The 12,851-nt window shown below is 43.0% G+C and overlaps 1 protein-coding gene across 1 annotated transcript in view; it reads right to left on the bottom strand.

The window, feature by feature from the left end:
• LOC133444872 (receptor-type tyrosine-protein phosphatase beta-like) overlaps window positions 1-12,851 on the bottom strand; it is a 51,703-nt gene that overhangs the window by 16,525 nt on the left and 22,327 nt on the right. Inside the window, exons 8-19 of the mRNA XM_061722769.1 lie at window positions 12,087-12,347; window positions 11,605-11,865; window positions 10,698-10,958; window positions 10,228-10,488; window positions 7,891-8,151; window positions 6,225-6,485; window positions 5,835-6,018; window positions 4,475-4,892; window positions 4,085-4,394; window positions 2,724-3,443; window positions 1,543-1,806; window positions 1,146-1,400 (exon numbers count right to left, since the gene is read on the bottom strand). Of these exons, the coding sequence (XP_061578753.1) occupies window positions 1,146-1,400; window positions 1,543-1,806; window positions 2,724-3,443; window positions 4,085-4,394; window positions 4,475-4,892; window positions 5,835-6,018; window positions 6,225-6,485; window positions 7,891-8,151; window positions 10,228-10,488; window positions 10,698-10,958; window positions 11,605-11,865; window positions 12,087-12,347 (3,717 nt within the window). The remainder of the gene's footprint in view (window positions 1-1,145; window positions 1,401-1,542; window positions 1,807-2,723; window positions 3,444-4,084; window positions 4,395-4,474; window positions 4,893-5,834; window positions 6,019-6,224; window positions 6,486-7,890; window positions 8,152-10,227; window positions 10,489-10,697; window positions 10,959-11,604; window positions 11,866-12,086; window positions 12,348-12,851) is intronic.

The raw sequence follows: 12,851 nt of genomic DNA, 5'->3' as shown, positions 1-12,851 counted from the left end.
GATTTTTATTCATTATTTGACATGGCAGGGCAGCTTATAAATGCAAATTATTTTAATATAAATGTCCAATCAGCATGTTTCCTTTGAGAGAATGGATATCAGACTAAGTATAATGTCTCAGCGCTGGTTATTTGATCACATATTACCCGTCAAGTTTCATAAGTGACCAGACTGCTGTGTTACGTGAGCAGCTGTTTTATTGTGCAATTAGTTCAGAAACATAACAGTCCAAACTGAGATGGGACAAAAACATTAAAATATGCCACTGCCTATTCTGGGAATCAGCCCCAAACCCGCTGGGGCCTTAGGGATCTGGTCTCATTTTCAAGAATTCAAACATATTTAAAATATTCTAGACACAGCAACATCTGGCAGCAGATGTTATAATTCATCACCACTAGCCTGGTCTATTAAGTCATCGCTTCTGCCTTAAATATAATTTTAGACATTATGTTGGCAGTATTTGGTAATGTTTTGTTGAGTAAATGTACACATTTTATGTGTATAATGTAATTATATACATGTTTTTAACGGATATTGCTCTTAGCTGCTGCTTATCTTGGCTAGTGAAAGATTTTGAATACCAATAGTATTTTACCCCGGTTAAATAAAGGTACATGTCAAAGATTATTGCTGTTTGCCGGGATTGAGGTGGAAATGCAGATTCTTGCAGATGACAGCAAAATGATTTCCATAGAGAAGCAAAACCCTTAACGATTACAAAAATCCATATGCGCTCTCCAGAAAGCTGATTTCAATGATGACCTGGTGAGGTGTCCACAGGTTTTTGTTAGTCAAAGACTAAAGGGAGTCATCCACTACAGGTAAATTTACTGAAAGATGTTAAACCTGATTTTGTTTTAACAGTCTATCTGTCTGTGTGCAGTGCTTCTAAAGGGTTGTCTCAGAGTTTGGGTAATAAGCCTGAATTAATTAAAAGCGAGGCTTGGGAAATCCATGAGCGCCTGAGGTAAAATGATGAAGTTGGCAACAATTTGATAAAGTAAAAAGCAATGAAATAATAGAAAATGTAAAGAAAACCCTCCCCAAATAAATGTTCTTCCTGAATTTGATCACTTTAAATTCTTAAAGCACCAAAAAAAAAATGGAATACATTTTTAAAAAATCTCAAAGTATGGACCTACTTGTATAGGTGTTTATGAAATCCGCGGCCCCTTCTTTTGTTGCAACAGCTGTCACTGTGATGTTATACAGGACTCCAGGAACTAACTGTTCAATGGTGTGGTGGGTTGTGTTAGTGGTGATAGTGGTGTGGCTACTTTCTTCAGAATTCCACTGAATCTTGTACGAATCAGCTTTGCCTGCTTTTTTGGTCCATTTTAGCACCACAGATGATGTTGTGACAGAATCCACTGTGAGATTTCCAACCACTGCAGGTTCTGCAAAAACAGAAGCAAAGTGATGGCAAGACAAAAAAAAGGAGTCTGATTTTTATTTAGCATCTACAAGGATCACCCTGAAGAAGATGTATTCAATAATTATGTTCAGTTAAAGACATTTGAAGAAGAAAGTGTGGCTTACCTGTAGCATCATTGACTGTGCAGGGCTCTCCTTCTGTTTGGTTGTCTCCAGCTACGGCAGTAATCGTGATGGTGTAGGAAGTGCCGGGGATCAAGTTTGATAGTACAGAAGAGTTTTTGTTCGTAAATACAGATAAAGGTTGTGAACCTCCAGCTTCATCCCACACCACCTTGTACATGAACACTTGACCAGTAGGTGAAGCCCAGTTCAAGGAGATGGAAGTCGTGTTTGTGGACAGACTGGGAGAACCAATTTTACCTGGTCCTACAGAGTGCATAAGGAGAAGAGAGCAGAGCAGCAAAACATCAGAAACTAATAAACACTGAATTGCGTTGAGACAAAAAAGATGTTCACAAGTTAAGAGGAAAAGCCATAGTAAAGCACATCATTTATATCCACAGTGGTGTCAAACCAGAACCTCGATCAGAAACCACCAGGCCCTCGACACATGTAAACACTGTATTGCATATAACAGACAAAGAAAATTATAATTGAAAAAGTGATAGTGAAAAATTGCTCTCTCAGTGTGACGTTTTGGTGGTTTTGTCAGTTTTTGTATTTAGGTTCCTGTTTTACTTTGAAAACCTGTGTCCTTGTGTTTTAGTTTTGTCTTGACTTCCCTTGTTCCCATCTGATTGTTTGCACCTGTGTCTCGTCAAGTCCGGTGTGCATGTCTTGTCTTTCCCTTGATCCCTGCCGGTTCGTACTGTTTTCAACATCGTGTTTCATGTCATGGTTAGTTCTGTTTTTGTTTTTTGTTTTTCAAATTTGAGACTCTTTTTTTGTTTTGAATCCTGCTCAGCAACACTTTTTTATGAAATAAACCACGTTTTGTTTGTAACTCCTTCCGCCTCTGTCTACTGCAACTGGGTGCTGTACACACTCAGGTCCTGACACTCCTCCGGAGAGTGAGGTAGATGCATAACTAAAAACATAACAAGAACTGCATTGTGAAAACCAGAATTAGATATTTCTTTGTGTTTTGAAGAAGGAAGAAGTAGTGAGATAGTGATATCAAGTCTTCCACACAGTATTGCATGAAGATATTTGGCTCCCTCTAGTGTCATTTATTCAAAGGTCATTGAGACTTCAGTGACAGTAAAACTGTTGTTACTTCGGACTACATACAATCATTTCATTAACCAATAATCATTGTAAAATTAAGTTTCCTGGGTACTTACTTGTGTACTGAGACACAGAGACACTTGCTCCTTCAGTATAACCATCACCTGCTGCTGCAGTGATACTTATCACATACTGGACACCAGCAGTCAGGTCAGTGATGTTCTTAGATGTGTCAGACACATTTACAGACTCAGTCATGTGTCCACCTGTCCACTGAAGTCTATAGAAGGAGCTGTTTCCCTCTGGTTTAGTCCAGGTCACAAACACGGACCATGTCGTGAAATTATACACAGAAACATTTTTGACTACTTCAGGCTCTGTTAGTGGAGGACAAATACATGAAGATGAGGATGAAACCAACAATGACTCACACAAGCAGAAATATGTGAGAAAAATCAGTAGTAAAGAAATATAACACAGGAAAACAAACAAGCAGACATGAAGACAAGATGAATAATGAATATTCAGTAGGAAAATAAGCCAGCGGTCAGTAAAGATCCAGCACATCATCTTACTTGTGTAGTGACACGTGGTGTCAGCATCACTTGTTGTTACATTATCTCCAGCCACTGTAGTGACAGTAAAACAGTAGTGGCCTCCAGGAGTCAGCTCAGTCACATTGTGATTGGTCTCAGTGACATTGGTACTTTGGATATTTGCTCCATCTGTCCACTGTACTTTATAGAAAGAGCTGTTTCCCAAAGGTTCGGTCCAGTTCAGATGTACAGAGGAAGTTGTGGTTTCAGTGACTGAGAGATACCTGACTACATCTGGCTCTGTGAGAGGAAAGGTGCCAATGGATCAGAATTTGAAAACCCATTAAAGTTCTCTTGAGAATAAAGTCCTTATAAAAACCTGGTACTAGACTGGTTCCAGTCCCTGAGTCAACAATACCAAAGTAGCCTGATGAATAACTTCAGAACAGGTAGTTTATAAACACGGCCATGTTTGTCCTGGACATCTGTGTTCATGGACCATTATTGTTTATGACTGCAGCACATTTCCAGATGAACATTTTGAGGTCTTCAAACGGAGACGGAAGCTAAAATAATGGTATCAATTCATACAGACAGACAACTGCAAAGTACAGTGATTTACACAGTCTGTTTTAATCTGAAGTCAGAACACTGAACAAGTGAAAACACAGCGACCTAAAACTGGATGATCTATTGTTTCTGAATTTAGCCAAATATGTTTAAAAGAACATGGAGAGCAGGATATAAATCATTTGTGATGTCAACTGGTTTTGACCAAATATAGAGACTATACAAGCTCAAAAAAGGAAAAAACAGGAATGAGATATCTTAGTAAGATTATATTATGTCACTATCTTTCTTTGCTACTTCTACCATCAGATATCAGTCTGGTCTCTGGATTATCGTCATATATTTATAGCCAAACTGTACAGTTAACTTACTTGTGTACTGAGACACAGAGACACTCGCTCCTTCAGTATAACCATCACCTGCTGCTGCAGTGATACTTATCACATACTGGACACCAGCAGTCAGGTCAGTGATGTTCTTAGATGTGTCAGACACATTTACAGACTCAGTCATGTGTCCACCTGTCCACTGAAGTCTATAGAAGGAGCTGTTTCCCTCTGGTTTAGTCCAGGTCACAAACACGGACGATGCCGTGAAATTATACACAGAAACATTTCTGACTACTTCAGGCTCTGTTAGTGGAGGACAAATACATGAAGATGAGGATGAAACCAACGATGACTCACACAAGCAGGAAATAGGAGAATATGTGATAAAATCAGGAGTAAAGCAATATAACAGAGAAAAACAAACAAGCAGACATGAAGAGAAGATGAATAATGAATATTCAGTAGGAAAATAAGGCAGCGGTCAGTAAAATTCCAGCACATCATCTTACTTGTGTAGTGACACGTGGTGTCAGCATCACTTGTTGTTACATTATCTCCAACCACTGTAGTGACAGTAAAACAGTAGTGGCCTCCAGGAGTCAGCTCAGTCACATTGTGATTGGTCTCAGTGACATTGGTACTTTGGATATTTGCTCCATCTGTCCACTGTACTTTATAGAAAGAGCTGTTTCCCAAAGGTTCGGTCCAGTTCAGATGTACAGAGGAAGTTGTGGTTTCAGTGACTGAGAGATACCTGACTACATCTGGCTCTGTGAGAGGAAAGGTGTCAGATGGATCAGAATTTGAAAACCCATTAAAGTCTCCTTTAGAATAAAGTCCCTGTAAAAACCTGTGTGGCAGGGTGGAGTATTGGGCGTGGTCTGCGGGGGAGCAGCACACAGGTGGTACGGGCCTGGTTTGACTGATTGGGCACACCTGTGCCCAATCAATCTCTCCACCCTGCCTAGCTATTTAAGGAGTGGCTGCACACCAGCAAAGGGGTCTGCTCGAGGAATGACAGAGAGCGGCTGAGTGCGGATACATGTCTGGGTGATTAGAAATAAAGATTCAGAATTTCTTTACGAAACCCCGTGTCCTCTTTCCCTGCCGGTTGACCCCCAGTAGCACAAGCGTGCTACAACCTGTTACTAGACTGGTTCCAGTCCCTGAGTCAACAATACCAAAGTCGCCTGATGAATAACTTCAGAACAGGTAGTTAATATATAAACACGGCCATGTTTGTCCTGGACATCTGTATTCATGGACCATTATTGTTTATGACTGCAGCACATTTCCAGATAAACATTTTGAGGTCTTCAAACGGAGACAGAGGCTAAAATAATGGTATCAATTCATACGGACAGACAACTGCAAAGTACAGTGATTTACACAGTCTGTATTAATGTGAAGTCAGAACACTGAACAAGTGAAAACACAGTGACCTAAAACTGGATGATCTATTGCTTCTGAATTAAGGCAAATATGTTTAAAAGTACATGGACAGCAGGATGTGCATCAGTTGTGATGTCAACTGGTTTTTGCCCAAATATAGAGACTATACGAGTGCAATGAAGGAAAAAAAAAGGAATGAGATATCTTAGTAATATTATATTATGTCACTATCTTCTTTTACTACTTTACTTCTACCATCACATATCAGTCTGGTCTCTGGATACTCACCATATATTTATAACCAAACTGTACAGTTAACTTACTTGTGTACTGAGATACAGAAACACTCGCTCCTTCAGTATAACCATCACCTGCTGCTGCAGTGATACTTATCACATACTGGACACCAGCAGTCAGGTCAGTGATGTTTTTAGATGTGTTAGATACATTTACAGACTCAGGCATGTGTCCACCTGTCCACTGAAGTCTATAGAAGGAGCTGTTTCCCTCTGGTTTAGTCCAGGTCACAAACACGGACCATGTCGTGAAATTATACACAGAAACATTTCTGACTACTTCAGGCTCTGTTAGTGGAGGACAAATACATGAAGATGAGGATGAAACCAACGATGACTCACACAAGCAGGAAATAGGAGAATATGTGATAAAATCAGGAGTAAAGCAATATAACAGAGAAAAACAAACAAGCAGACATGAAGACAAGATGAATAATGAATATTCAGTAGGAAAATAAGCCAGCGGTCAGTAAAGATCCAGCCCATCATCTTACTTGTGTAGTGACACGTGGTGTCAGCATCACTTGTTGTTACATTATCTCCAACCACTGTAGTGACAGTAAAACAGTAGTGGCCTCCAGGAGTCAGCTCAGTCACATTGTGATTGGTCTCAGTGACATTGGTACTTTGGATATTTGCTCCATCTGTCCACTGTACTTTATAGAAAGAGCTGTTTCCCAAAGGTTCGGTCCAGTTCAGATGTACAGAGGAAGTTGTGGTTTCAGTGACTGAGAGATACCTGACTACATCTGGCTCTGTGAGAGGAAAGGTGTCAGATGGATCAGAATTTGAAAACCCATTAAAGTCTCCTTTAGAATAAAGTCCCTGTAAAAACCTGTGTGGCAGGGTGGAGTATTGGGCGTGATCTGCGGGGGAGCAGCACACAGGTGGTACGGGCCTGGTTTGACTGATTGGGCACACCTGTGCCCAATCAATCTCTCCACCCTGCCTAGCTATTTAAGGAGTGGCTGCACACCAGCAAAGGGGTCTGCTCGAGGAATGACAGAGAGCGGCTGAGTGCTGATACATGTCTGGGTGATTAGAAATAAAGATTCAGAATTTCTTTACGAAACCCCGTGTCCTCTTTCCCTGCCGGTTGACCCCCAGTAGCACAAGCGTGCTACAACCTGTTACTAGACTGGTTCCAGTCCCTGGGTCAACAATACCAAAGTCGCCTGATGAATAACTTCAGAACAGGTAGTTAATATATAAACACGGCCATGTTTGTCCTGGACATCTGTATTCATGGACCATTATTGTTTATGACTGCAGCACATTTCCAGATAAACATTTTGAGGTCTTCAAACGGAGACAGAGGCTAAAATAATGGTATCAATTCATACGGACAGACAACTGCAAAGTACAGTGATTTACACAGTCTGTATTAATGTGAAGTCAGAACACTGAACAAGTGAAAACACAGTGACCTAAAACTGGATGATCTATTGCTTCTGAATTAAAGGCAAATATGTTTAAAAGTACATGGACAGCAGAATGTGCATCAGTTGTGATGTCAACTGGTTTTTGCCCAAATATAGAGACTATACGAGTGCAATGAAGGAAAGAAAAAGGAATGAGATATCTTAGTAATATTATATTATGTCACTATCTTCTTTTACTACTTTACTTCTACCATCACATATCAGTCTGGTCTCTGGATACTCACCATATATTTATAACCAAACTGTACAGTTAACTTACTTGTGTACTGAGATACAGAGACACTCGCTCCTTCAGTATAAACATCACCTGCTGCTGCAGTGATACTTATCACATACTGGACACCAGCAGTCAGGTCAGTGATGTTTTTAGATGTGTCAGACACATTTACAGACTCAGTCATGTGTCCACCTGTCCACTGAAGTCTATAGAAGGAGCTGTTTCCCTCTGGTTTAGTCCAGGTCACAAACATGGACGATGTCGTTAAATTATACACAGAAACATTTCTGACTACTTCAGGCTCTGTTAGTGGAGGACAAATACATGAAGATGAGGATGAAACCAACGATGACTCACACAAGCAGAAATATGTGAGAAAAATCCATAGTGAAGAAATATAACACAGGAAAACAAACAAGCAGACATGAAGACAAGATGAATAATGAATATTCAGTAGGAAAATAAGCCAGCAGTCACTAAAAATCCAGCACATCATCTTACTTGTGTAGTGACACGTGGTGTCAGCATCACTTGTTGTTACATTATCTCCAGCCACTGTAGTGACAGTAAAACAGTAGTGGCCTCCAGGAGTCAGCTCAGTCACATTGTGATTGGTCTCAGTGACATTAGTACTTTGGATATTTGCTCCATCTGTCCACTGTACTTTATAGAAAGAGCTGTTTCCCAAAGGTTCGGTCCAGTTCAGATGTACAGAGGAAGTTGTGGTTTCAGTGACTGAGAGATACCTGACTACATCTGGCTCTGTGAGAGGAAAGGTGTCAGATGGATCAGAATTTGAAAACCATTAAAGTTGTCTTTAAATTAAAGTCCCTGTAAAAACCTGTGTGGCAGGGTGGAGTAATGTGCGTGGTCTGCGGGGGAGCAGCACACAGGTGGCACGGGCCTGGTTTGGCTGATTGGGCACACCTGTGCCCAATCAATCTCTCCACCCTGCCTGGCCATTTAAGGAGTGGCTGCACACCAGCAAAGCGGTCTGCTCGAGGAATGACAGAGAGCGGCTGACTGCTGATACACGTCTGGGTGATTAGAAATAAAGATTCAGAATTTCTTCACGAAACCCTGTGTCCACTTTCCCTGTCGGTTGACCCCCAGTAGCATGAGATAGCTACAGTGGCGCGCAACGTGGGGCCCGACAGGATGACAGAGGAACGCAGGGATCGGACCCTCGAGGCGGTGGCGCAGGTGCTGGCGGACATGGCAGCCCTGATCCAGAGCCAGGCAGACCGCAGGCAGGGTGGGCTCGCCCGCCTATTCTGTTCGCGGAGGACCGGCCGTTCACCTTTACCTATCCGGACGAGAGGAGAATGGTGCTGGACCGTCCGGGGTGGTCCTCGGAGGACTTCACCATCACCTCCCCGGGCGTGAGGCGAGACGACCTGGACGTGCCAGCTCTCGAGGCGGTCCTGGACGCGCCTGCTCCTGGTGCGGAGGCGGTCCTGGACGCACCGGCTCCTGAGGTGGACGCACCAGCTCTCGAGGCGGTCCTGGACGCGCCGGTTCCTGAGGCGGTCCTGGACAATGCCGGTTCCTGAGGCGGTCCTGGACGCGCCGGTTCCTGAGACGGTCCTGGACGCGCCGGTTCGGTTCCGGAGGCGGCCCTGGAGCTTGAGCAGTGCTGCGTCGGGGAGGGGGTGGTCCTGGGCGCACCTCGGCCAGAGCCGCGGATTCCGTCTGCCCCAAGGCCACCCTCGGCCCAGTCCCGAGAACGGCCCTCTCGCCGATCGGCCCAACCCAGAGGGCGACCCCCCGAACAGTCTCGCCGGTGGATCTGGTCCAGAGGGCGGTCTCCAGAGCTGTCTCGCCGGTCGGCTCGACCTGGAGGACCCTGGAACCTGGGAGACCCGGTGGCCTCAGGCCAGGGGGCTCAGACGGTGGTCCCTGGCTTCCTCTCCCGCTCCGAGGGGGGGGGGGGGGGGGTTGGCTAGGCCGTATGGTCCCCAGCCTGAGTCGGGCGATGGGGGTTTGTGGAGGGGTGGAGGATTGGGCGTGGTCTGCGGGGGAGCAGCACACAGGTAGCACGGGCCTGGTTTGGCTGATTGGGCACACCTGTGCCCAATCAATCTCTCCACCCTGCCTGGCTATTTAAGGAGTGGCTGCACACCAGCAAAGGGGTCTGCTCAAGGAATGACAGAGAGCGGCTGAGTGCTGATAAACGTTTGGGTGATTAGAAATAAAGATTCAGAATTTCTTTACGAAACCCCGTGTCCTCTTTTCCTGCTGGTTGACCCCCAGTAGCACAAGCGTGCTACAACCTGTTACTAGACTGGTTCCAGTCCCTGAGTCAACAATACCAAAGTAGCCTGATGAATAACTTCAGAACAGGTAGTTCATATATAAACATGGCCATGTTTGTCCAGGACATCTGTATTCATGGACCATTATTGTTTATGACTGTAGTACATGGCCAGATGAACATTTCGAGATCTTCAAACGGCGACAGAAGCTAAAATAATGCTATCAATTCATACGGACAGACAACTGCAAAGTACAGTGATTTACACAGTCTGTATTAATCTGAAGTCAGAACACTGAACAAGTGAAAACACAGTGACCTAAAACTGGATGATCTACTGTTTCTGAATTTAGGCAAATATGTTTAAAGGTACATGGACAGCAGGTTATACATCGGTTGTGATGTCCAGTGGTTTTTGCCCAAATATAGACACCATGCGAGTGCAAAAAAAGGAAAAAAATTGAATTATAAATCTTAGTTTTACATTATGTCGATATCTTCCTTTACTACTTCTACCATCACACATCAGCCTGGTTTCTGGATTATCATCATATATTTATAATCAAACTGTACAGTTAACTTACTTGTGTACTGAGACACAGAGACACTCGTTCCTTCAGTATAACCATCACCTGCTGCTGCAGTGATACTTATCACATACTGGACACCAGCAGTCAGGTCAGTGATGTTCTTAGATGTGTCAGACACATTTACAGACTCAGTCATGTGTCCACCTGTCCACTGAAGTCTATAGAAGGAGCTGTTTCCCTCTGGTTTAGTCCAGGTCACAAACACGGACGATGCCGTGAAATTATACACAGAAACATTTCTGACTACTTCAGGCTCTGTTAGTGGAGGACAAATACATGGAGATGAGGATGAAACCAACGATGACCCACACAAGCAGGAAATAAGAGAAAATGTGAGAAAAATTAGTGGTAAAGTAATATAACACAGAAAAGCCAAAAAGCAGATATGAAAGGACAAGATGAATAATGAATATTCAGCAGGAAAATAAGCCAGCGGTCACTAAAATTCCAGCACATCATCTTACTTGTGTAGTGACACGTGGTGTCAGCATCACTTGTTGTTACATTATCTCCAGCTACTGTAGTGACAGTAAAACAGTAGTGGCCTCCAGGAGTCAGCTCAGTCACATTGTGATTGGTCTCAGTGACATTGGTACTTAGGATATTTGCTCCATCTGTCCATTGTACTTTATAGAAAGAGCCGTTTCCCAAAGGTTCAGTCCAGTTCAGATGTACAGAGGAAGTTGTGGTTTCAGTGACTGAGAGATACCTGACTACATCTGGCTCTGTGAGAGGAAAGGTGTCAGATGGATCAGAATTTGAAAACCCATTAAAGTCGCCTTTAGAATAAAGTCCTTGTAAAAACCTGGTACTAGACTGGTTCCAGTCCCTGAGTTAACAATACCAAAGTCGCCTGATGAATAACTTCAGAACAGGTAGTTTATATATAAACACGGCCATGTTTGTCCTGGACATCCGTGTTCATGGACCATTATTGTTTATGACTGCAGTACATGGCCAGATAAACATTTTGAGGTCTTCAAACGGAGACGGAAGCTAAAATAATGGTATCAATTCATACGGACAGACAACTGCAAAGTACAGTGGTTTACAGAATCTGTATTAATGTGAAGTCAGAACGCTGAACAAGTGAAAACACAGTGACCTAAAACTGCATGATCTATTGTTTCTGAATTTAGCCAAATATGTTTAAGAGAACATGGAGAGCAGGATATAAATCATTTGTGATGTCAACTGGTTTTGACCAAATATAGAGACTATACAAGCTCAAAAAAGGAAAAAACAGGAATGAGATATCTTAGTAAGATTATATTATGTCACTATCTTTCTTTGCTACTTCTACCATCACACATCAGCCTGGTTTCTGGATTATCATCATATATTTATAATCAAACTGTACAGTTAACTTACTTGTGTACTGAGACACAGAGACACTCGCTCCTTCAGTATAACCATCACCTGCTGCTGCAGTGATACTTATCACATACTGGACACCAGCAGTCAGGTCAGTGATGTTCTTAGATGTGTCAGACACATTTACAGACTCAGTCATGTGTCCACCTGTCCACTGAAGTCTATAGAAGGAGCTGTTTCCCTCTGGTTTAGTCCAGGTCACAAACACGGACCATGTCGTGAAATTATACACAGAAACATTTCTGACTACTTCAGGCTCTGTTAGTGGAGGACAAATACATGGAGATGAGGATGAAACCAACGATGACCCACACAAGCAGGAAATAAGAGAAAATGTGAGAAAAATTGTTAATAAAGAATGTAACAAAATGAAGAAGAAAGAAGTGGAGATGACAAAAAAGAAATGACAAATATCTGCACCGGACTGAAGTAGAGGATACAACATGCTCAATGAGGAAAGATCCAGCACATCATCTTACTTGTGTAGTGACACGTGGTGTCAGCATCACTTGTTGTTACATTATCTCCAGCTACTGTAGTGACAGTAAAACAGTAGTGGCCTCCAGGAGTCAGCTCAGTCACATTGTGATTGGTCTCAGTGACATTGGTACTTTGGATATTTGCTCCATCTGTCCACTGTACTTTATAGAAAGAGCTGTTTCCCAAAGGTTCGGTCCAGTTCAGATGTACAGAGGAAGTTGTGGTTTCAGTGACTGAGAGATACCTGACTACATCTGGCTCTGTGAGAGGAAAGGTGTCAGGTGGATCAGAATTTGAAAACCCATTAAAGTTATCCTTTAGAATAAAGTCCCTGTAAAAACCTGTGTGGCAGGGTGGAGTATTGGGCGTGGTCTGCGGGGGAGCAGCACACAGGTGGTGAGGGCCTGGTTTGGCTGATTGGGCACACCTGTGCCCAATCAATCTCTCCACCCTGCCTAGCTATTTAAGGAGTGGCTGCACACCAGCAAAGGGGTCTGCTCGAGGAATGACAGAGAGCGGCTGAGTGCTGATACATGTCTGGGTGATTAGAAATAAAGATTCAGAATTTCTTTACAAAACCCCGTGTCCTCTTTCCCTGTCGGTTGACCCCCAGTAGCACAAGCGTGCTACAACCTGTTACTAGACTGGTTCCAGTCCCTGAGTCAACAATACCAAAGTCGCCTGATGAATAACTTCAGAACAGGTAGTTTATATATAAACACGGCCATGTTTGTCTTGGACATCTGTATTCATGGACCATTATT

Source organism: Cololabis saira, chromosome 5 (genome assembly GCF_033807715.1).
Source record: "Cololabis saira isolate AMF1-May2022 chromosome 5, fColSai1.1, whole genome shotgun sequence".
NCBI lineage: Eukaryota > Metazoa > Chordata > Actinopteri > Beloniformes > Belonidae > Cololabis > Cololabis saira.
This window is presented reverse-complemented; position numbering and strand designations above follow the sequence as displayed.